Below are 26,638 nucleotides of genomic sequence, written 5' to 3' on the forward strand. Positions count from 1 at the left end.
GCACTGCTGAGGCCTTCCGTTCCCCGCACCCCTGCTAGCGATTATACCGTCATCTTTCTGCATATAGCCATCCTGACGGGACTAACGGGGCCTGCAGTTGGCGATTTGTAAGCGTTTAGGACGAAAAGGAATGATCAGAGGCAGCCAAAATGAGTTCTCCAAGAAGAGTCCTGCCAGCCCAAACCCCTTATTTTTTTTAAGAAAAAAAAAAGAAAAAGAAGAAAAAAGCATTTGCTATACTGGGGCCAATGTCTACATTTCAGCCTTTCAGGCTTCTCAGAAGATGGGTTTTTTGCTGACAGCCTCGTGAGCTCCTGGCTAGCAGTGGTCAGTGCGTGGGGCCAGACCCAAGAGTAAGGCCTCTGGTGATTCCTGCCCCCCAGCCCAGCCATTTATAACGCCCCAAAGCTGGGTTGCACACAGATGCCAGCCCACCTAATCCAAGATCGCCCATTGCTCAGAGCAGACAGACATGGAGCTGCCTTGTCAGAGCTGGTCCCGCAAAGATCTGGATAGCGTGGGATGGCAGGCAGAGCCCCGTGACCCGGGAGTCACCAGGGGTCACACAGATCCACAGCTGCAGGGTGGCCGGGGCAGGTGATACTGCTTCTGCTCTTTACACTAACGGGGTGATTAAGTCATGGGTACCCCAGGAGCACGTGGTGTGGGAAGGTGTGTGGTCACAGATGGTGCCGTGGCTCACCATGGGGGATTCAGAGGTTAGTGATGTGCTTCCTGTTGACAGAGCAGGGCCGTTCAGCCAGGGTGAGGTGACAGTTGGGTCCCCAAAGTGAGCGTGTGTGGCGTGGAAGCTGATGCTTCCCTCTGAGCACTAGGGGACAATAGAATTGATGGATTCAGGAAGGACTTGTGACGTTCTGCAGTTGATGGGGCTGCCCAAGAAGGTGAGCCCTCCATCGTTGTGGGCATCTGTATCCAAGGAGAAGTGTTCTGCTGGGGAACATGAGTGAGACAGGAGGGAGCCCTAGTGACCTCTGAGGTCTTTGGGACCTGGGGATCACATGGCTACAGTTTATGCCTTTGAACAAGTCTCTTCATGTGCCCTTTGTGTCCCTACACATGTCTTTCTAAGCATTTGGGGCCCAGTAAGCTCCTCTGAAGACCGATGGGAGCAGCCCTTACTCAGTGGCTGGGTCCCATCTGTGTTGTGGGGTCCGCATAAAGCCTCCTGGCCCCAGGTTAAGCTGTAAGGCCAGTTTTCCTATTTGCTCTTTCATTCATGGATTAACTAAGTATTTAACAAGTCTCTCCCATGTGCCAGTGTTTAGGCAGTGGGGGTGTGCAGCACGAATAGGAGGTGAGGGGCTAAATCGAAAGCAGAAGGGAAAAAAAGCTTGACCCTGGACATCCAGGTACTTGTTTGCTTGGTTGGTTTTTGAGTCAGGGTCTCATGCAGCCCAGGCTGGCCTTGAACACACTACGTAACTGAGATGATCCTGTGTGGGACGTGGGCTGACTCAGGCGGGGCTGGAACAGCAGAACCCTGCACACACATCCTTCAGCTGGGACCTGGAGGGAGACAGAGGGCGAGGCTGGGAGAACATTGCCTCCACGGCACCGTTCACACTGCAGCCCACGCCCAGGCCTAGCGGTGTACGCGTGCTAGGTGTATGCGCCTGCGTGTTTGAGGGTTTGCACGTAGAGGCCCAGATGACACAGGGATCATTGGTGCCTTTGGCCACCTCTGTCGTCCTCCACCGATGTGGCCGGCTGTGAGGACAAACAGGCCACTGCCCAGAGGGGACAGCTCTGGTGAGAGGGTAGATACCTGTGATCCCCAAAACTCTTGTACACTGGTACACTGGCCGCTTTCTAAGTAAGAGTAGGTTCAGGGCAGGGTGTGGCAGCCCTCATACCTCGGCTCCAGCTTTTCCATGGTTTGTGTTCTGAGATCCTGTTTCTGCCTTCTACCCCACTGCCAATTGCAATGGCGGGGGTGGGGGTGGGGGAGTTCACAGGAGAGAGGGAGGGAGGACTCTATTCTCCCTCCACACACATACCCAGCAATTATTCTCCGCTATTGCCAATTCGGGATAAGTAGAAAATAACAGAGGAATGGAGGCAGGCCGAGTTCTTGCCATGTACCGCCATGACATTGGCATAGGCCATGGGAGCTGGAAGCCCCACAGTGGCTGTGCATGATGGGGCCCGCTGCTCTGGGGAACCAAAGGGTTCCATGAATTTGAGGACAACATGGTCTGTAGCAAATTTGAGGTCAGACAGAGCCATAGGGTAAGGCTGTGTCTCAAAATAAGTAAGTAAGTAAATAAGTACCAGAAGACAAAAGGCTACCCAAGTGAGGGACTGGAGAGGTAGCTCAGCGGTTAAGAGCATTTGTTGCTCTTCTGGAGGACCTGGGTTCGGTTCCCAATCCTTACATGGCAGCTGTAACTCCAGTTACCACCTGTAACTCATTCTGGGGAATCTGTCTCCCTCTGTAGCCTCTGCAGGCACCAGGATGTTCTTGTTACATGTACATACGTGTACATAGATGCAGGCAAAACACCCATAACATAAGTTAAAATAAATAGACTTTTAAAGAAATCCAAAAGTGATCTACACTCTGAAATTTTGGGGGAGACAGCATGACTTCACAGATGGAAACTTCCACACCTGGCCCCATGAGATACAGACGCAGTAAAGATGCTGTGTAAGATTACCTTCTGGCCACGTGTCTAAGGTATACAGGAGGAACGCAAATTTCCCATTTTGACCTGGGTCCCTCTTCAAGATCGTTCATAATGTATATGCAGATATTTGAAATACCGAGAAAAAAAAATCTGAACTCCAGAATGCTCTGGCTCCAAGCATTTTGGATAGAGGAAGTTCACCTGTGTGATACAGGGGGATCCTCTGTATCACCATAGAGGACAGTTGATATCTGTCAATCTCTGCCATTGGACGCAGGTATTTCTTCTTTCTTGTCGCTGAACCCTTCTGGATGGTGGCTGAACAGGTGTCACCCTGCATTGTTAAAGCAGACTCCGCACAGAGAGTGGCTGAGGCGGGGTTAGAATGCAAGCCCCCAGCTCTGTCTAGTCCCCCATTGCTTTCCCAGCTTCTTGTGCCTCCTGCCAGTTCTGCTCCTGGCTCCATTCCACTGTCACCGACCTCCTGCACCCTGCCAGGCTCAGTGTAAGAGGGAGACTGGGGAGGAGGAAGCAGGGTGGGCACCGACTGCCACTGCGTGTCCCTCAGCTTCCAGGGCTGAGTGCAGCTAGGGAGCAAATGCCCACCCTCCTGGGGGCCTGGCAAAGCTCTCGTCTATCTAGAGACTGTTGCACATAGTGATAGTTCTCAGGCACTCTGGTAGTGTATACTGTCCTGGGCTGGGTTCTGTCAGGTAAACTGAGGCCAGGTAGGTATAGTGTCTGGTTTCAAGGAGCTCCTGGTCCACGGCCATAAAAATCACAAACATCAGTGACCAGTTGGGTCCAGGGGAGCCCATGATGCCCAGGGTAGGTCATTACCGTCCATAGAGACTCTCATGTCTTCAAGGAACAGACCCGACACTTCTGAACCAGAGTGTGGATTCCATTCCCAGCCCTCTCAATAAACCACTGGGGCAGTTTGGCCAGGTCACCCCACTTCTGACCCAGCTCCTTATGCATAGAGAGTGATTCACAGTACTTTCTCAGGAGGAAGGGGGAGGGAGGATATCATTCTGTTCAATTGAGACAGGCACACGCCCTGAGTCAGTGCATTCTTACTCTTCTCTTGAGAGGATTACCTTAAGCCAGGGCAAAGCAGGGAAGGCTACATAAAAGAGGTGCTCTTTATTTTTTTTCTCCTCAGTACTAGGGATGAAAAGGAGGACCTTGAACACGATGGGCAGGGCCCTAGCAGTGAGCCACACTTAACGCCTAGCAGGTGGTTCGAGTTCCTTCTGGGAAATCTCTGGATGATCTTTGGTGTGCGGAGTGACTGGAGGGGAACGGCTTTCCAGGCAGCTCTGATGGGGAATGAAATCAGGCTGAGACCTTGGCAGAGGGTATGGAGGGCACCACTAGCCGCCAGCTCACCGGGGTCTGGTCCCCTGCTCTTTCCCGCAGATGATGCGGTTTGCGTGGCAGAATTACCGCCGTTATGCGATGGGCAAGAACGAACTCCGGCCACTCACAAAGGACGGCTACGAGGGCAGCATGTTCGGTGAGTTCTCAGACCCCGGGGTGTCGAGTGCTGCTCCACTTTGGTCTGCCCTTCTCTGGGCTTTCCAAACTTTTCTGGACTCGGAGGACCCAAGTGCATCTGCCCACTCGTACAGCCTTGCGTCCGAGCATGGGATGGTGAGGATGGTGAGGATGGTGAGGGGATAGAGTTTGGTGATGTGAACACAGAAGACTGGGTAAATTAACTTTACTGGGGGGGGGGGGGCGGTGAGATGGCATTACCCCACAGAGAGTAAATGTATATAAAGAGTTTGGGTTCAGGCTGCCTTTAGATTAAATTCCATGGTGTCGTTCACGTTACCTGGTGACAGCAGATCAGACACATGCCCCTTGTGTTTCTTCCGCAGCCCTCTGGCTGTGCCACCTCCCTGCTATAGCGTTCTCTGGACCCAGAACCCTTTGGTGCATCTCCTAGAGGCTGCAAGCCCAGCCTCCTTGTCCAGATGTCCTTCTAGAGAGAAGATGCTCTGGACAGCCTAGCCATCTCCTTCCTTTAGGGAAGGATGCTATGCAGGACCAGATAAAGATGGCACCATACCCACTGGTCCTCACTCCCGAGGAATACAGGTTGCTGGAGCTGGATCCAGAGAAGCAGGCCTGAGCTGAAAATCCCCAGGGAAACCTGAAGGGTGGTTGGATACCTGAGACCGGGGCCTGTGTGTGGAGCTCCCAGTATCAGGGTTGGTGTTTAGGAGACATGCCCCAGACCCACATCCTCCTCCTGCAGTCAGTGCTGGAGGCTCTTAGCCTATCCAGATGAGTCACCTCTGTCGCAGGAGAAAAGGATGTGGATTTGAACAGCCTTAGGCCTTTGTAAATGTGGGAGGAGAAGGGATCCAAAAATTACAAAAGTGGGCAAAACAAGTGAAGAGATTAAAGTTGATCTGTCTTGTAAATGTAGCCACTGTTGACATCTTTGCCCATGTCCTTACAGTTTTCCCTCCTGTGCATTTATCCTTGTCTACACAGTTTTGACTCTGTGGGAGGGGCCTAGGGTAAATTGTAAGTATTTCTGTAAATGATAAATGATGTGTGTTGGTTGCTTTTCTCCTTTCTGTGGCCAAATATATGACAAAATCAACTTAAGGAAGAGAGAGTTTGTTTGGCTCACAGTTTTAGGGCACATAGTCCATCACGGTGGAGAAGGCACGGGGCAGGCATGTGAGGTGGCTGTTGTCATGGTTTCCATAGCAAGGAAGCAGAGAGAGGTGAATTTGGTGCTCAGCTTTTCGATTCAGTCTGTGTCCCGAGTCACACCCAGAGGTGTGTCTCTTTGTGATTTTTAAACCAGCCAAGTTGATGGGGAAGTTTAACTGTCACAGAATATTTGTATTTTTTTTTTAATATTTGAGCCATGGGCTGGAGAGATGGCTCAGTGGTTAAGAGCACTGGCTGCTCTTCCAGAGGTCCTGAGTTCAATTCCCAGCAACCACATGGTGGCTCACCACCATCTGTAATGAGATCTGGTGCCCTCTTCTGGCATGCGGGCATACATGGAGGTAGAATGTTGTATACATAAGAAATAAATAAATAAATCTTTTAAAAAATATTTGAGCCAGGCGTGGTGGTGTATACTTTTAATCCTAGCACTTGAGAGGCAGAGGCAGGCACATCTCTATGAGTTTGGGACCAGTCTTGTCTACATAGTGAGTTCTAGGACAACCAGGGTTACATAGAAAGACCCTATCTCAAAAACCAAAACAATAATAATGATAATAATACATATTTGAGGTGGTTCTCAATATGTTGAACTCCTGGGCCTAAACAGTTCTCCTGCCTCAGCTTCCCGAGTGGCTGGGATGACAGTCTGCCCAGCTCATAGGAAAGGACACTAGTAGTTTAAATTGTCCCCCTCTCTTCTCCGTAAAGGGGAACTGGTGTTGACCGTGGGGTTTGAAATTGCTTGGTATAGTCCCAGCTATTGCTCAGGTTTTATAGGAAACCCTTCTAGGAGGGACTGGGCTAATTCTGGCCCAAAGTACGGTTCCTGGGGCCTAGGACAGATTTATTTATTCAGTCACTCATTTATTTATTTATGTTCTTGAGACAGGGTTTCTTTTTATAGTTCTGGCTGTCCTGGAACTCGCTCTGTAGACCAGGCTGGCCTTGAACTCATAGAGATCCCTGCGTGCTGGGATTAAAGGTGTATGCCGTCACCATCTGTCTCAGAGCTGAGGATTTAAGTCACAGCCCTTCCAGACTTTATCTAGTAAGGGAGAGCCCTGGGCTCCTGAAAGGATAGAAAGAACAAATCCCTCAAGTTAGAAGACTTAGGTGCGAATCCTCTCTCAGTCCTTAGCCTGTGGCTGTGCCCAAGTCACTTAACCTTTCTGGGCTCCAGGTGGTGCAGCTTTTGTCCTGGGCCTCTGTGAGGACATCCGTGGGAGCATGTCTGAGTACCCGAAGGACTACGTGTTGGGAATGCGGCATGATTTCTACCGAAGTCAATGAGAGCAGCAGTTAACCCAGGAAGCCTGCCATGAGTTCTGCGGTCCCTTGAACATCCTGATTGATCCTAGGTGGAGGCCCGAGGAACCCATTGCCTGGTCCCCACGGCACTCCTGGCTGTAAACATGCCCCCCCCAGGGTGTCCTGGTGGCCTGGGGAAGGGAGAGGTGTGGGACCACAGACAGGAAGGCCGCTTTGATGCATTTACTCTTTCACTCTCCACGCTGTTGGGTGCTGGGCCTGGGGTCAGCTGCCTGGAACTCAAGGGGCTCCCCTTTCCTGGCCCTCTCCTGTCCAGGGTCTTCAGAAAGGGACAGGTAGAGGTGACCATTAGACAGTGCTGTAAATCGCATTTATTGGTCTGAAATCCTAGAGTCAGACAGACCGAGATTCACAGTCAGGCGTCCCTGCTTCCTAGTTGAGCGCTCTTAGGCTGGTATTCCCCCCCCCGTAGCTGTTTCTGGGAGTTGGGGCCACAGGTGACTCTGAAGGCAGCCTGGGCCTGCCTGTCTCAGAGCCCCGGCAATGGTGACAGTTCTCAGAATTCAGAGTCCATGAGAGCACACCCAGAAGATAAGACTCCATTCTCGGATCCAGGGAGAAGATTCCAGAGGTAGGAGCAGCTGCCCTGTTCTGTACCACACTCCTGCTTCTTTCCTGGCCCGGGGTGGGGAAGGGGAGAGCAGCTGTTGGGTGGCCTCTGCCATCACCGGTGACCTCAAGTAGGCTGGGCCCTATAGACAGACACAAGATGCCCTGGGCTAGGCAGGAATAGGCAGACTCACCCTGCCCTGCCTGACTGAATGAGACTTACAGGGGGACCCTGCCCAGTGCCCATGTGTGCAGCGCTCAGATGGGATGGACTCCCACAGCCGGTTTCTGGGGACCACACTGTGTGCTTGCATATGGGGAGGGTCCTGAGACCACACCAGTGCCTCCCTTTGCCAAGATCTGTAGGAGCTATGGTGACAGTGGTCACTGTTTTGAGCTTGGTCTCTCCGGTCTCCTTGTGTGGCCCCTCACCATGCCAACAACCCCATGCTGCCCCGTCCTTCATCAAAGCCATTCTTGCCCCGAGGGCAGATCCTCTTACTGAGGACAGTTTTTGTTAACTGGGCATTCCACTGTCCCAGTAGCTTGTAGCTTGTCCTCATCCACATCCGGCTCAGCAGGCCCCATCAGAAGACACGCCCAAGGCCATCAGAGAAGACAACCCACTCTTGGCCTGTCGGTCAGGCCTTTCCCTTCCTCTGTAAGTTCGCCATGTGGGACCTTTACTGTCCGGCTGGATGGTAGAGGCGCATGGACTGTAGGTTCCGCTAAGCTTGTGTGGCTCTCCGCAGAGTGGGCAAGGGCTCAGTTTCCTGAGCCTGCGGTGATTATAATTATTTTGTATATTTTGTGTGTAAGAGGTGTAGGTCACAGGAGTCTCCTAAGTGTGGGTCCTGGGGATTGAACACCCGTTGACAGGCTTGCTGATAGATACCTTTGCTCAATGAGTCATCTTGCTGGCCCTGTCCCTGGTAATTAATAAGGAGATGCGCTCAGGATCCAGCCCCAAGCACCGAGGAGGCTCTTGGGCAGTAGCTCTTCCTGCTCCTGCCACAGAGGCCAGTCCTCGGACTGGGGCAGTGCGTGGTACAGGGGCAGAAGAGCCAGCACAGGTTGGCAGCCACCATATCGTAAAGTAAGTGGCTTGGCTCACAGAGGCCCAGTGTCCCTGCCTGTAGAAGAGGCCAGCCACTAATACCCACTGCTAGAACCTGGGGACAGAGAAGTTTCCCGCCCCCCCCCCCCCGACTCCATAGCCAGAGGGCAGGGATTTAATGTCACTGCTATTCCTAGCTGTGTAATCTTGGGCAAGTCTCTTAACTTCACTGGGCCGGTTTGGCTAGCTGCAAGGTGAGGCAGTAACAGAATTGTTTTCAGAAGAAGTAGTGCACACAAACTGATGCACATGCACAACACACAGGCGGCGTGCTGCAGATGCCCAGTACTACGAGCGTGGCGCATGCTCAGCACACAGGCGGCACGCTGCAGCTGTCCAGTGCTTCAAGTATGGTGCATGCTCAGCACACAGGTGACGAGCTGCAGATGCCCAGTGCTGTGAGCATGGCGCATGCTCAGTACAAGGTGGCACTCAGCAGCTGTCCAGTGCTTCGAGTATGGTGCATGCTCAGCACACAGGCGGCACCCTGCAGACGTCCAGAGCTGTGAGCATGGCGCAGGAAGAGCCCTGAGGTCAAACTGCTGCTCCCATGTTTGGGCATGTCCAAGTTTCCTGGACCCAGAAACCCACATAAGTACCATAGGGCTGTCCCCGCCCCATCCCCATTGCCCTGGTAGGAATGCAGTGAACACTGCACCTCTTGGCCCCTCATTTGAGCAGCAACCTAGAATTTCATGACAGGAAAACAGCAGAAAGTAAACCAGCCTCTTGCCAGCAGAAGAGTTTGGGGTGCCCAGGCATGTGATTGGCAACCCCCTTTCTTTGCAGTCCACGTCAGCCTGCTGTGACTGCACTCAATAAGTGCCCGTCTTTCTGTCAGTACAGTGAGATCTTGGCCCTTCCTGAAAGAAATGTCATGGGACAGAGTCTTCCTGCCCTTGATAGTGTGACTGTTCATTTTTGTTTTTGTTTTGTTTAATGTTTACTTTTCGAGACAGGGTTTCTCTGTGTAGCTTTGGAGTCTGTCCTGGAACTCACTCTGTTGACCAGGCTGGCCTTGAACTCACAGAGATCTGCCTGCCTCTGCCTCCCAAGTGCTGGGGTTAAAGGTGGGCGCCACCACTGCGTGGCTTATTCCTGTTATAGAGTTGGGGAAGCTAATGCTCAGAGAGGAGAGAAGGGACTTGGTGGAGATGACAGCCCACATTAACCCTAGTGCCTCGAATCCCAGGCCACTGCACTTGGCTACACCCATCCAGAGATTAGCCAGATTGTCCCCTGTGACCTGCCCCTGTGGCCGGGTCACCACCACCAGTGACAGATACTCTGTGTCTCAGAGTTTCAGAACTGCCTTTCAAGAGTGTGGGATTTGGGGTCCAGAGGCCACCACACCCTGCATACACATCACTCCCAACACCATAGCTGTGTTTTCTAGTGTGCCCTCCCATCCCTTGTAAGCAGAACTGCCTTTCAAGAGTGTGGGATTTGGGGTCCAGAGGCCACCACACCCTGCATACACATCACTCCCAACACCATAGCTGTGTTTTCTAGTGTGCCCTCCCATCCCTTGTAAGGTGTCACTTACCCATTGTCGCCCCATTTCACAGGCGAGAGAACAGAGCTAGAAATCTCCAGGACTTGCAGTAGCTGAATCCCGGGTGTAGTGTGGGCTCTGAAGCCCGAGCAGTAAGCTACCACGCTGCCCTGTCCCGCAGCGAACACAGTGTAGGGAATGGAACAGAAAGCTGTCTCAGGGTTGGAGCCATGCATCTTCCGATCCCCACGCCCCCATACACCACAGTTAGGGTCCACATCACCTGTCTCTCTGCGTCATTACTGAATACCCGCCGAGCTTTTAGGGCTCAAAGGACTTGTCTTCCACCTAGAAAATCTGCCCAGCAACCTTAGGAACACCTGCTTGCAGCCTGGCTGAGCTGAGCAGCAAGGGGCAGGGATCTGAGAGTCAGGCCAGCCTAGGTTTGAAATTTGGGTCCGCCACTTCCTCATCCTCTGTTGCAGAGCTATTCCCCTGACCTCTCTGCACTCAGTTTCTTCGTCTGTACAATGGCGGCAGCAGCAGCTTCTCCTGCGATGAGGATTTAATGCAGCTGTTGTGTGTGAGAGCCACCTGGTGCAACACCTGCCCACGTGCACTCCTCGCATGGCAGCCGCTGTCAGCATTCTACTTGCTAATTAATAATAATGACTCTAATTCTAACCCAGGAAAGAGCAGTGTCTGGCACGCAGCAGGCTCTTGATGTATTGTAGAAAGAATGAGCAGCCTGCCACGGTCTCTGCCTGGACCATTTCCCCTTTGTTCCCAGCCTGGCTCGGCCTTGCTCACTCCGCAGCAGCTCCCGTCCCCTTCTGTGGTGGTGGTCTTGACCTCCTGCCGTGAAGCGTGCTCAGAATCAGCAGAGAGGCCTGGAAAAGTAGCTGTCCCGCTTGCTCAGCAAATTTGGTTCCCTGAATCTTCACTGTGGAGGATGGAGGTGTTTGTGTGGCCCAAAGCGATATTTCCCCAGCTCCAAGCCATAGACCCAGGGTGATTGTGGAAGCCCCAAATTGGATTCTGTCTCTGCCCATGGATTCCCTGATAGAACTGCCAGCCCAGTCCCCATCACGGGTATGATATATAGCCGTGAAAGAGCCGAGAGGCTAAACGAACACGGTGCGATTTTCAGATTAGGGGCTGGTGGTGCTCGGCCTTGGCAGAGAGAAAAATCATCTTTGCCTTGTAAACGGAGCAAATAGGATGTTGAGGAGCAAATAAATCCAGGCCCCCCGGTGCCATTTCTACAATTGCTGTAGGGTGTGTGGCTTAGTAGTGTCACCTGCTTGCCGTTCACACTCTCCTACACACCTGTGCACACTGGTACACACACCATTCCTCCTGGCCGGTTTCACACGTGAGAGCTCCTCCCCGTGGGGCTCCCTTTCAAGAAGCCAGCTTTGCCAGCTAGCTAGTTTGTGAAGCAGACCGGTTTCTCCACATCTCATGTCTCCCTGGGTCTCTACCCTGCCTCTCAAGAGTTTGTTTGCAGACGCTCACCTGGGTTCGAATCCCATCCCTAGCATTCACCAGCCGAAGTTGCAGGCTTCTGGGGCACTCAGTTTTCCCGCTGTATGAGGCTGGAGGGTTCGAGACACAGAGAGTGACACCAAACATTAAGATTTTCTTCCTGGTCTGGGGAGATGGCTCGGTCAGCAAAGTGCATAATGACCCAAGATGTGATGTAAAAACGCGGGCATGGTGATGCATGCGTGTAACCCCAGCACCGGGGATATAAAGCCCGGCGGATCCGGGGAGGGAGTGTCACCAGCCAGCCAGCCTAGTCTACTTGGCTAGATCCAGGCCAGTGAGACCCTGTCTCAGAAAACAAAGTGGACAGTGCCTAGAGACCTGGAGACACCTGAGGTTGTCCTCTGGCTTTCACACGCATGTGCACACACCTGCATGCTAATACATACAAGAAGTTTTCTCTTCCTTGCACACGTGCATTCTGTTCCTGATGCTTTGTTTTTTCAGGATTACGTTTATTTAGTCACACGTGTGGTTGGTTGTATGTGGGTGCACACACGCTGTGGCACATGTGTGGAGGTCGGAGAGCAAATTTCAGGAATTTGTTCTCTCCTTCCATCCTGTGGGTTCCAGGGATCGAACTCAGACCATCAGGCATGGTGGCAAGTGCCTTTACCTGCTGAGCTGTCTCACTGCCTCCCGCCCGGTACCGTTTTCTTCTCTTTGGTTAAGTAATAGCATTTCAAGTTGTCTGGTGAAAATACAGTTTCTGTTTTGCGAGCTAGTTTTTCTTCGGGGGAAGAAAAACCATCTATAGTTCCTGGAACCTCAGTGTGGGGCTGGGCGGCTGGCTGATTCTGGCAAGCTGTGCGCACATTCCTGACTGGGGCTGGAGTTTGCTTTGAGAAATGACTGTCATCAGCTTCGCAAGCGACCACACTGCAGTTCCTCGGACAGAACAGGTCAGACTCTGGGGCGGCCAGCACCCTCCCGGGAAGTCACATGCTTTGGAAGCCCTGCATGCTCCATCCGGAGGCCAGCGGGTAGAAAAGCACAAAGGAAATGAACCAGAAACTCAGGCCACTGGCAGATGTGCCTTTGGCCCGAGGAAGGTAATTGGATGAAAGTCAGCCCCCGTGTTGAAGGACAGGCTGGGCCTGCGGTCATTGGACAGATGCTGCGGGTCCCATGAGGTCTCCCTGGGATCTTGAATGGCAATCTCCTAGCCACCTTCTGGTGACCAGAATGCCCCTTGGGTCACCCTTGGTGATTACAGAGTAAATACTCCTCTGCAGCATGGTGCGCTGGGTTTTCAGGCTCTGGGGTAGCCGGCTGGCCACTGGCAGGACTCTGCTCGCTCCCTCCGAGGCCTCTCTCTCTCTCTCCTCCAAGCAGTTTCTAATTAAGATGCTTCATGGCCCCTTTCTTTTTCTTTAAAAGCCTTAGCACAGAGGAGAATTTATTTCCTTCGAAAATATAGTAGCAGGTTGTTGTAAAAAGAATTCTCAGGCGAGAGGCCTGGGTTGGTGTCCCAGCACTGGCGCCGGCTGTCACCAGAGCTCACAATATCCTCCGGGCCTTGTCAGTGTCCGCACAAAGGGTCTGTGCACAGGGCCTCTGCCTCTGGACCTCTCTCTCTCTCTCTCTCTCTCTCTCTCTCTCTCTCTCTCTCTCTCTCTCTCTCTCTGTCCTCTCCCAACTATTGCTGATTCTCTTGGCATCTGAAATGTTAGCAACAAGCCACGCTCCTGTGGGAGCTGAGTGAGTCAGGGTATCTATTCCCAGAGTGAGTTACTGCCATGCGTGAAATGATTCATATTGAAATTGACATTCCCTCCCTGTGGCAGCGTGTTCCACCCACTCTCCAAAGACCTTTCTTTCCTTGGAAACAAGGTTGAGCCGACAGCAACCAGCCCCCTCTCTTTCTCACAACGCTGATGGCACGCACTCGCCAAATTTCCCAGCAAACTCTGTGACTCATAGGAATGTGGATTCACACCGTGGCAGATCAGCAATGCCAGTAGAATTCTCTACAGCCATCTGGTCTGGTGCCTGAGGATGGGGAAGATAGTACCTAGGGTAGGGACTCCCCGGAGGCTTGACAACCTATATGTGAGCCCTGCTTTTGGAACATGCAAGTGTTTCTTATATGTAGTTGTTACAGAGCTCTGTCCTTAGAGAGAAAGTATTTGCTGTTGAAAGGAGACTTGGTAAATAAGACCCAGGAAGTAAAGGAAACACAAAAACCACAGGAAGTTCCTGAAACTTAAAAGATTTGCAAAGCCCTACCCCCATGATTTTATGAGTAGAGGCAATCGCTGGGAAAGGGAAACTGGCCAGCTGTGCCCCCTGCCAGTCCCACAAGGAGCTCTAGGGATGCCAATTTCATGAGTTGCCACCTTGTTAGGGTAATGCACCTGCCTTCAAGTTGCCCATGCTCATTTAAGTGACCCCAATAAACTCAGTGATTCCCTCAGCTAGACATATGGGACCCTTTCTTTCCTTTTCTTTGGTTTGCTATAGTGTACCTCCAGGAAAAGCCACATAATTCTTGCTTGAGGAAAAAAAAAAACTACCCAAGCTCCAAGGCACTGCTTGCAACATCTGCAGGGTAAAATTGTAAGGCACACAGTCCTGCAAGTTCTACACAGATGCAGCTGTGGCTGGCCTTGCAGACCTGCATGGAGAGAGTCCTGCTCCGTTAGAAGGTTCTTTCTGGTCATTAGGTTCCAGGGGTAGCTGCTCTTTGGACTCCTGACACCACGGATTCATTTTGTGTGCGCTAAGCTTTAATTATGCCCTGCGCCTTCCGGACTTGGTTCTTACCTCCTTATCCTGTTGTGGATGGTAGCTGATCCTTTGTCGGGTCTGCCTGTCTGTTCTCCTGTTGCTAACCACTTTCAATCCTGGTATTTGGTGACTCCTGTAAAATGCTTTTTGATTACTGTGAAATACTTTTTGGTATGTTGATGGATGTTTTAGCCATCGCCAGAATTCATTTTACAACATTTGCATCATCGCTCATAGAAACCCCACACTCACAGGCAGGTGGTCCCACGTGGCTCCAATTTCCCACCCCCCAGCCCAGTGTAACTGGCTAATTCTGAGTGCTTTATCTAAATGATATGTTATGACTCTGAACTGGCCCGCACAGGCTTATGGTCCCCAACTTGTGGTGCTATCTAGAAGGCTGTGGAGCCTTTGGGAGGTGGGCCCTGATTGGTAGAAGTACCACAAAGGGTGGACTTTGGAGGTTACACCTGCCCTGTGTTGGAGAAGTCACCACAAGCTCCTGCAGTACAGGCGAGTCACTCCCTCTATGCCTTCTCTGCCACGGTGGACTGAGACCCTTGGAGACCATGAGCCCAAGTCAGGTTTCTCTCTGTCCAGACGTTTCTCATAGCAGCGCTAGAGGAACCCATATGTGCTTCGTATAACACCTGGTCTTTGTCACCGGCTTCTTCCTCTGAGTGTGTGTGGTGGTTTAGGCAAATTGCAGCCTGTATCAGTCCTTCGCTCTTGTTTATTGTTGAATACTATTCCATCGTATGGATATGCCACGATATGGGCTCAGTCACTGACAGACATTTTAAGTTTTCATTTTTTTTCTGTAATGAATAACGCTGCCATGACCATTAATGTATGGACATAGGTTTTCGTTTCTCTTGGGTATATGCGTAGGAGAGGATTGTTGGGTTGTATGGTAAATCAAATGTCTAAACTTTGACTGTTTCCCTTCGTGCTACACCAGTTTGCTTTTCCACCAGGGGTCTGTCTGAGGGCGAAGAGTACTTTGGGTATTATTTTCTCTGGTGGGGATAGCAGGTGGTCATATGAGACACACCCCATATTTGTATCATACTGCTTAGCATTCCCAGCTTTCCTGGGACAGTATTAGTTTTGCAAGTTGGTTAAGCCAATTAGCAGCTCCAAGCTGTGTGAGTTCTAGTTATTCTGTTATGCTTGTCAACACTTGCTGTTGTCGGCACCAATGTTAGCCTCCTGCTGCATGCTGCCTTCTTCTTAGTGCCCTGCACTGCCTGCTTAGCCCCGGTCTGCAGGGGCCCTGATCTTCCTGACTCCTCTTAGGGGTGAGTTGGGATACCCACAAATGTTTCTCACATTTAAATCCCTCCTCCTTCAACCACCCCTCCCTGCTTTCCCCCCAGTGCTATGGAGTGGTCTCTCTGCTTACCAGTCAACCCCAGGGCAAACGGGACTTCTCCAGTCTGGGGACTGCGAGACACAAGCATTAACTGGGGACGGCATTGGCCTGGGAGTGAGGCGCTGTGGGTTCCTCAAATCCCTTCCCAGGACCCTGCTTTCTCTGTTGTGTAACGGGGATGGTGACAGTCTCCTTGTGACCATTGTTGGGATCACAGGAGCCTGTCCCTTTCATCTGACATCTGTGGTGTCTCCGGTGTGCTAGATGCTGTCCACATAGTGCTGTGGGGGTGTCTCCTGTGAGCCAGACACTGTCTCCACTGTGCGGCCCTCCCCAGCTTGTGTAGACACGGGTCAGCATAAAGCGTGTGGGTCATGTCTGCAAACCTGAGTTTCACATCCCCTTAGCTTGCTCTTGAGGGGATGGTTTCCCAGAGCAGAGAAACACAAACGGAAGAGTTGTGAGTGGGGGGTAGCGGCACAGAAATACCCAGAGGCGAGCGTGAGCTAGCCCATGGTTCCTTTGGGGCTGCCGGATTCTCCGCGTGGCACAGGTGGGGCATATCTGTGGGAAGAGGGCTTCTGTGAGAATAAACACCGGGTCTGCAGATGTAGCTCAAAATACCCCCTTCCGCCCCAGGGCCAACAGCCAGGACCCCTGGCTCCTCGGCCAGCTGCTCAGGGCTGCAGGTTCTACCTCATACTACACAGGTGCCTAGGGCATGGTCTCCTGGGTTACTTCAAGGTCCGAAAACCGTGGGCGGCTGTGTCCCCCTGGGGTGTACTTCTCTCCAGCTGATGAGAGCCCCTGCAGCCGAGTGGACAGTGGGGTCAGCCATGGGGGTTGCAGGGACGGATCACTGACCACTGCAGAGAGCGGCATACAGCCACAGCCTCTCCCCTGCTGGCCAGGGGCCTCTGGCACAAGAAGATCCCTTTCCATACTCCACAGGAAGCGGTCCTCCCGAGCATAACTAGAATCAATAGGAGCGATGACATTTTCTCAAAGAGCCCCAAGGAGACAAAGAGCCCTGGAAGTGAGCTGTCAGCACAGTTCGGTGCTAACATTCAAGTTTGTTTTCTCTTTTCATCAAAGTCTGAGAGACAACTTGCAATTCTCTGCCCGTGGCTTTTGTTTTGTGTTTTAATGACGGGATAACATACAATCATGTTTTCTCCCCCAGTAACTGTGAATTCCGGGACTAGTCCGTTGGAGGTCATTGCTGTTGTACCCATACCCCCAAGGCCTTGAGGAGGGAAGGGCAGAGGAAGGGAGCCATCATCTGCTTCAAACTCCCTGTGCCTGTCACTTCCTGTAGGCGGGGTATGGCTCTGCTGAGGACCCTGCTCCTGACATAGCCATGCCCTACAAGGGCAGCTGGACATTGTTTTGCATCCGGCAGCAGATGGGGGTGGCGGCATGTGTTATTGCTTAAGTTGGAGTTTAGTTTGGCATCTATAGTCCTGAGGCTTCACTGTGTGCCTAGCTGGGAGCTGAAAGTGAGGCAGGGAGGACGGCCGCAAATGAGCCAGGCCCAGAGGACCCATGAGAGGGCACATGAAAGTGATGTTCACTTTTGCCACCAGTCAGAATGTGTGCAAAGGGCCACTCCTACTGTAGAGCCTCGGAGCATCTGAGGAGGGGCACACATTCCATTCCTGAAGCTGTTATCGCCTTCCCATCGAGCCCTGCGCCGTGGGGAGCCACAAAGGTGGTGGACTGGGGAGGGGTTGTGTGGGAGCGGGGTCTGTGTTCTTGGGTGCTGGGTTTCTGGGAGGGCGCATGCTGACAGATGGTAGTGAAATCTGTTACAGGTGAGGGATGGCACAGGCCGCACCCGGGAGAATGCTCGGTGTAGTGGGGGTGCAGGCTTGGAAAGCAGAGATCTCTGTGCGCTCAGCCATAGCTCATTCCCCATGGCCTTGCGCAGTCTGACTTCTTCATTAAGCATAATACACAGGGCCCCTGGGCTCGCGGAATGTTTTAATTTCAATTTCTTTCTGATCAGAAGAATAAAAACACATATAATAATGTACCCAGCGGAGATCAGATGTGTCTTCCTACTGATACAGCTGTAAAGGATAATTTTCTTTTTTTTTTCTTTTTAAAAGAGCAAGGGAAGCTGGGTATAGTCATACAGGCTTACAGTCCCAGCTTTCGAGGGTCAGGAGTTCAAGTCTAACCTGAGCCACAGAGTGAGAACTTGTCTCAAAAGAACAAGAGAAAAAAAAAACCTGAGAACCCCAAGAAAGAGGTCCAAAGACAACCTTGCCGAGGCTCAGGAAGTCAGACCCACCTGCTGCCTGGACCCCACCTTCACCCGGTGGGGGTGGGGGCTGAAACCTGCGCCTGCTCAGATCTCATGGAAAGGACCTGGGTCACTGTTGCCCTCAGAGCTGGCAGGCGAGCCCAGACACAGCTTGTTCCCTTGTCTCTTTTCTTATCCAGTGTGGACATGGGCTCCTACCTCCAGATGCCTCCTCTTGAACATCTGCCATCACATCTTAAAGAGGAAACACTCTGAGAGAAGGAGAGAAGTGACCTCCCCAGCTACGTAGGCGGTCATACCCAGGCTGCCTTGCTTCCAAGTGGAGACCCCTTTCTCTTCTGGGTGGGGGCTGGAACCACACAAGTGTCAGGGCAGTCTCCTCCGGCATCAGGCCCAGAGGTACCTGGAGGAGGCAGGGGTGTGTTCTGATGACTTGGGGGAGGGCTGCTCTGTTGACACTGCTTGCCCTGGTTCCTGGTGTCCCTCCTCCCTGTATTAAGTTCTAAAAATAAAGCCAGCATAGCCTCCCTCACACGGAGGATGAGGAAATCTTGAACATCCCAGACAAAGCTATCACTTGACACTTATTGCCACTAAGAGGGCACGGCTGCCGGCTAATGAAGAAGACTTCTGTGGGGAAAGGCTGAAGCTTGCTTTCTTGCCTGGAGCAAACCCTGGAGTGGCTTCATTTGAAGGGCTTGAAATCCCAGACATCAAACTCCCTCCGACCCAGAAGAGAGCTCTGTAGCCATGGAGAGATCTGTTCCCCAGGCTCTGCCAGGTTCTGGGGGCTGTACATGTCTCTCCTCCAGGGAGCAGGGAGTGGGAGCAAAGCTGGCTTGTCTCCAGGGACCAGTCCCCCTCTCCTCCCTGCACAGACACATGCTGGAGTCCATAGCTCAACCCACTGACTGGGGAAGGAGAGAACCCCTTGGGGCTGGGCAGTTAAGCCAACTAGATGGAAGTACAGCTTTCAGTACCAGCAGGCCAGGTGCGCCCTACTCTGGCTGTGTTAACCTTGGGCGTGTGAGTTAACCTTCCTATGCCTCAGTTTCCTTTCCTGGAAATGTAGGAATTGCGGTGGTTATGAGAACAGGATTAGTTAATGCATTTGTAGAGGACTTTTCCTGCCACTGCTGTCTTTATTTATTTTGGTTTTTGAGACAGGGCTTCTCTGTGTAGCTCTGACTGTCCTAGAACTCACTTTGTAGACCAAGCTGGCCTTGAACTCACAGAGATCTGCCTGCCTCTGTCTCCCAAGTGCTGGGATTAAAGGCGTGCGCCACCACCGCCACCTGGAAGCTATCTTTATTTTTAAATTAGGGGTTTGGGGTTTTTGAGAGAGTCCTATAGCTCATGATGGCCTTGAACTCATGATTCTCCTGTCTTCATTTCCTCCATGCTGAGATCACAGGCAAGATTGCATGTGCTCAGTCCCCCATCATCATCACCATCATCTTTATTATGACTGTATTTTTTTTTTTTTTTTTTTTTTTTTTTTTTTGGTTTTTCGAGACATATGACTGTATTTTGATCTGCCCATTGAGGGGCCCCACCCCTGAGGTACCAGCTACTGCTTATGACTCCCTTTTTTCACCCTCCCTTGAATGCAAGCTCACAAACTATAAAATAAACATTATTTTTATGTTTATTTGTTGAATCTGTGCCTCTATTTAAAAATACTTTTTTTTTTTTTACTATTTTTTAAAGTCTATGTCTCTTGTGTGTTTGTGCACATGAATGCAGTGCCTGCAGAGGCCAGAAGAGGGCATCAGATCCTCTTGAACCAAAGTTACAGACAGGCAGTTGGGAGCTGCCTGATGTGGGTGTTAGGAATTAAAGAAAAAGCAATGCATGCTCCTAACCACTGAGCCGCCTCTCTAGCCCAAAATGTACCTCTTAACCAGAGTTCCCCCTGGTACCCACAGCTCCCAGTGGGGCTTTTGGTAATGTGGACTTTGGTTCCATCACAGCAGATCCAATGGGGGAGGGTCTGGAGCTGGCCTGGGAATCTGGGTTATCTCTGCGCTGGTTCTGATGCCCAGAACCGGTTTAGGGACCTGAAGTGACCAGCCCCCACTATTTGACAGAGATAGGGTTTGGGGACCTCCCACCCTGTAGGTGCAGAATCTGCCTCGGAGCTGGTTTCCTTCTATGCTGGGAACAGGAGAGGTGACTTGGAAAACAGTCATGTTGTATGAGCAGTGGCTTTCACTCGGCTGGTGTTTGCTGACTGTGGAACCTGCACATGGCAGGCAGAGCAGTTCTAAGATGTCATCCAGCTGGCTAAGTACTCGAGACTATGGCCCCAGTGGAGAACGTCTCCCACCAACCTCCACTCTGCATTGCCAAGAAGGGGTTGGGACTATGGGTGAACGTCAACTCCTTATTAGGACTTCTAATAAGAAAAGCCTTGAGGGCTGGCAAGATGGCTCAGTGGGTAAAGGTTTTAGTGGCCAAGCCTACAACCTGAGCTGGATCCTGGGATACACATACAGGTGGAAGGAGAGAACCAGCTCCACAGAGAGGGAAGTGGAGACTCTGTCCTTCAGTGTTCTCCATGGTATCCACATATCCTCCCACACATCATACATATATACAAACAATAATAATAAATAATATACCGGTAGTTCCAGCTTTTCAAGAGACTGAGGCAGGAGGATGGCTTGAGCCCAGAACTTGAGGACTAATCTAGGTTACATAATAAGACCTTGTCTAAAAGTGAGGGGAAAGGAGGCCTTGAGGTTTTATTGAGACAAACAACCCATCCCCATGGTGGGGCTGGGTCCTGCTGCCCTGGCCCAAGCTGGCTCCACCCACAGACACCACTGCTGTGCACAGGCCTGGCTCATTAGGTTCATCTCTTCTCTGATCAATGTCCAGAAAAGCAGGTCTGTGGCCTTGGGGTTTCCAGTACTTTATCTCTTTCAAGGCTGAGTGGCTCTCCATCCATCCCCCTTATCTCCCTTCCGGCCTCCAGCTGCTGCTGACTGTGTGAGGTCCCTGGATTTACACCTCTCTGTAAAGGTCGGCACTGCAGCCAACAGTGTTTTTGGAAAGCAGGTGCAACCTCCCCCTGGCCTTCAAACTGCACCCTGTCCCTGGCCAGATGACTGAACAACTGAACCCGGCTTTTGCCCCAGACCCATCCAGAGCTACACGGCCCCCAGTGTGGGGAGAAGAGGGAAGCAGGCCCCCTGAGCGACACCAGGCAGGCTGTGGTAGCGCGGCGTGGCCTGCTCAACACAGGCTTCCAGCAGAAACCCGGAGGGCGGTTGTTGTGGCTTACACATCTAACCAGTTCAGTTTGGCACAGGTCTCGAGGCGCTGGGTAAGCATCTTGTCAGCGTCAACACAGCTGACAGAGTTACGACACCAGGAATACTTAGAGTCTGCAGTTTTCCCGGCCTCCAGCTGATCCTGTGAAAATGTCGCTTTTGCTTCCAGAGAGCTGATTTGTGTCCCAATTTTTCTCTTCTCTGTAGGAAGGGCCTCTCTGCCAGGTGGAGCAGAACTGTCTTGTCACCTGAGGCTCTGGTGTTAAGGGATCTGGAGACAGGCATGCTTCATGTCTGGTTTGTCACTGGTTTTCAAGGCTGAGTTCTCCCACGATGGAATAGTGAAGCCTTGCTGGAGACTGTGTCGTCTCTTATTAATATATATTAACTTATTAATGTGTATGTGTAGTGTGTGTGTATATGTGTTTATATGTATGTGTGTATGTATATGTGTGTATTGTGTATGTATGTATATGCGCATATATGTGTATATGTGTATGTGTATGTCTGTGTGTATATGTGTGTATGTGTGTATGTATATGTGTGTATGTCTGTGTATATGTATGTGTGTGTGTACACTAATACACAGGTACGTGCAGAGGCCAGAGGAGGGTGCTGGGTGCCTCCTATCCCTCTCAGTTTTATTCCTCTGAGGCAGGGTCTCTCACTAAACCTGGAGCTTGAGTTCTTCTGTTTGGCTGGCAGCCTGTAAACCCCAGCAATCCTTCTGTCTGTCCTGCTCCTCTGTGCTGGGGCGACCCTGGCTTGTCCGTGGGTGCTGAGATCTGACCTTAGTCCTCCCGCTTGTGCAGCAGGTGCTGTTAACTGCCGGGTCGTCACTCCAGTCTGATGTTGTCATTTCTAGGCCACTTTCATGGATGCAAAGCCTTTCACTGGGTGGGGTGTCCTTTCTCTGCTGTTTCTTGCCTATCTTCCCAGTCTGGTGAAGGTTGAGAAAACTCTTTTGTCTGTGTTGGCACCCGTGGCTATCCTGGAACTTACTAAGTAGACCAGACTAGCCTCGAACTCACAGAGATCCACCTGCCTTAGCCTCAAGTGCTGGGATTAAAGATGTGTGTCACTACACTAGGCTTGGAAGTCTTTTCGATTCTTAAAATTACTTCTATCTCCCTCCCTCCCTCCCTCCTTCTTTCCCTCCCTCCCTCCCTCTCTCCTTCCCTCCTTCCTTCCCTCCTTCCCTTGCTCTCTCCCTCTTTCCCTCGTTCGCTCCTTCCTTCCCTCCCTCCCTCCCTTCCTCCTCTCTCCCTCCTTCTTTCCCTCCCTCCCTCCTTTCCTCCCTCCTTCCCTCCCTCCCTTCTTTCCTCTCTCCCTCCCTCCCTCTCTCTTTCTGCATGCATGCACATATGCACTTGCACACATGTTCGGCTGTGCAGCCTTGCTGAAGGCAGTATGTCACTGGGGTGGGCTTTCAGAGTTCATAGCCTCGCCCTGCTTCCAGTTACTCACTGTCAGCTTCGTGCTTGAGGTTAAAGATGTGATCTCTCACTCCCTGCTCCTGCGACCATGCCTGCTGCTTGCTTCCCTGCCTGTCTGCCATGGTGAACTCTTTTTTGGTCTTTTGTTTGTTTCTTTCGAGACAGGATTTCTCTGGATAGGCCTGGCTGACCTGGAACTCACTCTGTAGACCGGGCTGGCCTCGAACACAGAGATCCACTTGCCTCTGTCTCTTAAATGCTGGGATTAAAGGTGTGCGCCACCACTGCCCGGCTGCCATGGTGGACTCTTATCCCCCTGGAACAATACGCCAGAATAAGCTGTCTCTTCCTTAACTCGATTTTGGTAGTAGTCACAGCATCGAAAGAGCAGCTATACAATATTATTTCCCATGCTAAGCAACGGTGTGAGGAATTTCATAATTCCATACATTAAACTTTTCAACAACTTTGTGTATGTGCATTCCATGTGTGTGTTTATGTGCAGTGTGTGTGTGCAGGCACACATACTACGGTGTGACATGGAGGTCAGAGGACAACCTTGGGTATCAGCCCTGCCTTCCACCTTTTCGGGACTGGGGCCTCTTGTCTGCAGCTGCGTGTGCCAGGCTGGGTGGCTCACGAGCTTCCGGGAATTCTTGTGTCTCCACCTCCATTTTGCCCTTTGAGGGCCAGGGTTGCAGACAGGTGCTGCCACATCCACTTCCCTTGGTTCTAAGGATCCGAACTTAGCTCCTTGCGCTTGTCTTCCTGGATCTGTCTCCCCAGCCACGGTTCATTCATCTTTACCCCGTTGTTTTAATGTTTCCTACAGACTAGTTAGTGTGTCCACATATCTGCCATTGCTGCTCTGCTGAGCACGTTAGCCATATCATCTATGGAACCCTACAAAGAGTATCTATGTACAGGAATAGTCCCATGTTACAGATGAGGAGGCTGGGCACAGAGAGGTTAGGTACCTTCATCAGGGTTGCACAGCTAGCAAATTGCAGAGCCAGGATTGGAACCAAAATTCTTTGGTCCTAGAGGCTTTGGGTGTAAAGAATTAATTGGTTTTCATGGGAATAGGGTTCTTGTCCACTTCTCCACCAGCTCTTGAGTCTGTGACCGACCGGCCTGAAATCTGGTCTCAGGGAGTCCTCTCACCCCTCACCACAGCAGGAAGAAGGGTGGGTGGGGTTTGTGCTGCACCTTTGCACTGTCTCTCAGGGCCCTGCTCTCTAGTCCCCAGGGGGCTCTTTCTCTTAGGGAGCCTGAGTATGTCTATGGACTGAGATGCAGCCAAGGTTGGGGGCCCATGGTCAGATCTCCGATGGGGAGAACCCTTGCAGGCCCCTCTGCAGAGAGCCTGATTGCACACAGGAATCAACTCTGCTGAAGAGGAAAGGAGATACCAAATGGGGACTTAAGACAATTAGCTCAGTGAAAATGTCCCTAGATTGGGCACACCCAAGGCCAGAGCCCCAAAGTAGGCCGGCTATTTTGCAAGGACTCCGGGTACAGGTACCCCGACAGGTTTATGTCCTTGAGATGAACAGGACTCATCTCACAATCATTCCTGGGCCTCGCTCCATGTCAGCGGCTTTGCCCTTTGGAGATAACTGGAGGCTCAGCCGCCTCTCCCTTGGGCCTGCAATGCCAAGAGAGAGTCTAGGATTCCCATCCTGGACCACCTCCTGGTCCACAAGAAGAGACAGAATGGGGAGGGCTTGCCCTGTGCCGGGCCCAGTCATCTCCTCGATTTAGCTATAGATTGCGCTTGATGATACAGGCACCGAATATTCATTCAACTAATCACGCGAGTTATTTCTGCAATTTAGGTCTTCGAATAAGTGCACTTGGTTGCTGAATATGTGATCAGCCACAGATTTCTCATTCTTTAAAAACCCGGGGAGCGGAAATGCCAACTCGAAGTCGTCAGCACACAGCAGTGAAATCAGGCCATGCAGAGTGCTGGCCCCTGGACCTCCCCACAGGCTGCCACTTGGTCCATCAGGGCCACATGCAGAGCCCAGGTAGGGGAGCTTTCTCTGGCAAACTGGGATGGTGCCAATCAAGAAGACAACCTTTTCCCTTTCTTTTACTTAACTCAGAGATTTGGTTTCGCCGCTGTGGAAGCGACTGCATCTGGAGGAAAGGATGCACTGGAGGGTCAGAAAGAGGGATTGGAGGCTGGAAAAGGCTGTGAGCTTTGAGGTGGCCCTGAACAACTAACCCCTCAAGCCCCTTTTGTCACTGTCTTTACAGACAATGCCACCAGCTGGGTCTCTTGACAGAGCTTTGCAGGATCACTGTTGGATTCCATCAGTGGTCCTGGGTTTGCCTTCAGCACTGGGGGTCTCAGAGAGGAAGCGAAGTCCTGCAGAGTCGGGGCAGGTGCAGGAAGTGAAATCCAGGTGTAGAAAGCAGGCAGGGTATGTACAAGGGAGTCCTCCCACCTGTTGCGACTCTGTGTGGAGACTTGCGCGGGAGCAAAGGCCTTGCCTCTGTTTTCTGTCCCTAGCCGCCAGGCTGGGTCCTCTGAGGAGTCCTGTAGGACTCTGGGGCACAGCTTAGATCCTGCAGACAAGGTGGCCTGCGTGTGGCAGTGGGCAGGGACATCTGGGGAGCAGATAGTAGATAACGTGGTGCATTGCAATGGGGTACACAGTCTGTGTCACAGAGGTGGTGGCATCAACTCCCAGTCCCCAAACCCGCAAGGAAAGGTCTCAGGTAAAGTATTTTTCCCACAGCATCCAAGAGCTCGGTCTGAAGTAACGTATCAAACTGGAGCCCTCATTCAGGGCTAGCCGTCTTTGCTCCTCGGCCTCAAAACTTACGTGTTTCTCAAGACTCGTGTAAAGGGGCTGGCCTCAGTGAGCTGTGGTGGCCATTGCTCAGTCACCTGGTCTGCTGGCTGATGAATGGTGACAGGTACCGGAGGCATCCGAATAACGTGGGAGAACACAATAACGGCAATGACTAACATTTATTGAACGCTCACTGTGTGCCAAACGCAGCTCTGCGTGCCTCTTAAAGATTGCTGCTAATATTAAAATCCTATCTGCTTCTACAAGTTTTCTCAGGTTGGGGAAAGGCCACCGTGGTTTGGTTTTTGGGTCAGAGAATGAGATGATTTGAGGCAACCTAATGGCTTCTTCAGAGCCGATCTCTAATCTCCGAGGTAACCAGCTGGGAAATGGCCAGATAGACTTGACCTCGTTACAGCTGCTCAGCCGCCTTCACGCACCTGCCCCTGCCCTTTGTTCAGACCCCCGGGGCTGGCGGCTTAGCTAAGATGAGAAACATGGCTTCTTGAGGAAGGAGCAGGAATTGGTGTCGTTGGACAGGCTCCGGGTGACTGGTTCCCACCAGCAGGCGTGACTTTAGAAAAGGCCTTGTTCCTCCTGGGGCCTCAGATTCCTCCTCGACTTTCTGGACTGCTGAACTCAGTGTATCAGTTAGCTATTGCTATGTAACAGACCACCCTGAAACTCAGTGTTCTCAAACAAAAGCCTGTGTTATTTCTGATGTGCCTGTGGGCCTTGCTTGGCTGGGCTAGCTCATGTGGATTTGGTCAGTGTCAGGTCATCTGGGAGCTGCTCGGTCTGGGGTAGCCCTGAATTACTCAGCTTTACTCTGTCTGAAACCGAACTTCTTCCCAAGACAGAGGCAGAGTCCGAGAAAACAGGGTGAGGCACGCATAGCCTCTTGAAGACCCGGGCTCAGAACAGCGCACCGCATGCCCTGTGCTTACTGCTGGTCAAGGCACGTGAAAGCCCAGCCTAGAGGTAAAGGGTGAGCGTGTTGACTCCTCCTGTTGACAGGAGCGGCTGCTAAGTCACAGGCCCCGAGCCATGGCCATGGCCACCGGGAGGGAGGGCAGAGAACCAGGGATGTTGTAGGATAGCAGCCACCTCCCTTCCCACTGGAACATCTCTATGGCCAGAGATTTAGCAGGGGCTCAGAGGGCCTCCGTCGCTATCAGGGTTGCTGTATAATCGTAAAGATACGAGTTCAGGTCACCAGCACACACACAAAAACCTGGACGTGATGGTATGTGTCTGTAATTCTTGTTGGGGAGGATCCCTGGGGCTCGCTGACCAACCAGCGTAGCTGAACCCGTGAGCTCTAACTTCAGTGAGAGATTCTGCCTCAAAACAA

General features: G+C 51.8%; 1 protein-coding gene across 1 annotated transcript in view; it reads left to right on the forward strand.

The window, feature by feature from the left end:
• Positions 1-26,638, forward strand: part of Man1c1 (mannosidase alpha class 1C member 1) — a 143,057-nt gene that overhangs the window by 56,585 nt on the left and 59,834 nt on the right. The window contains exon 2 of the mRNA XM_038335379.1: positions 4,074-4,170. Coding sequence (XP_038191307.1) covers positions 4,074-4,170 — 97 coding nt within the window. The remainder of the gene's footprint in view (positions 1-4,073; positions 4,171-26,638) is intronic.

Source organism: Arvicola amphibius, chromosome 6, assembly GCF_903992535.2.
Source record: "Arvicola amphibius chromosome 6, mArvAmp1.2, whole genome shotgun sequence".
Classification (NCBI taxonomy): domain Eukaryota; kingdom Metazoa; phylum Chordata; class Mammalia; order Rodentia; family Cricetidae; genus Arvicola; species Arvicola amphibius.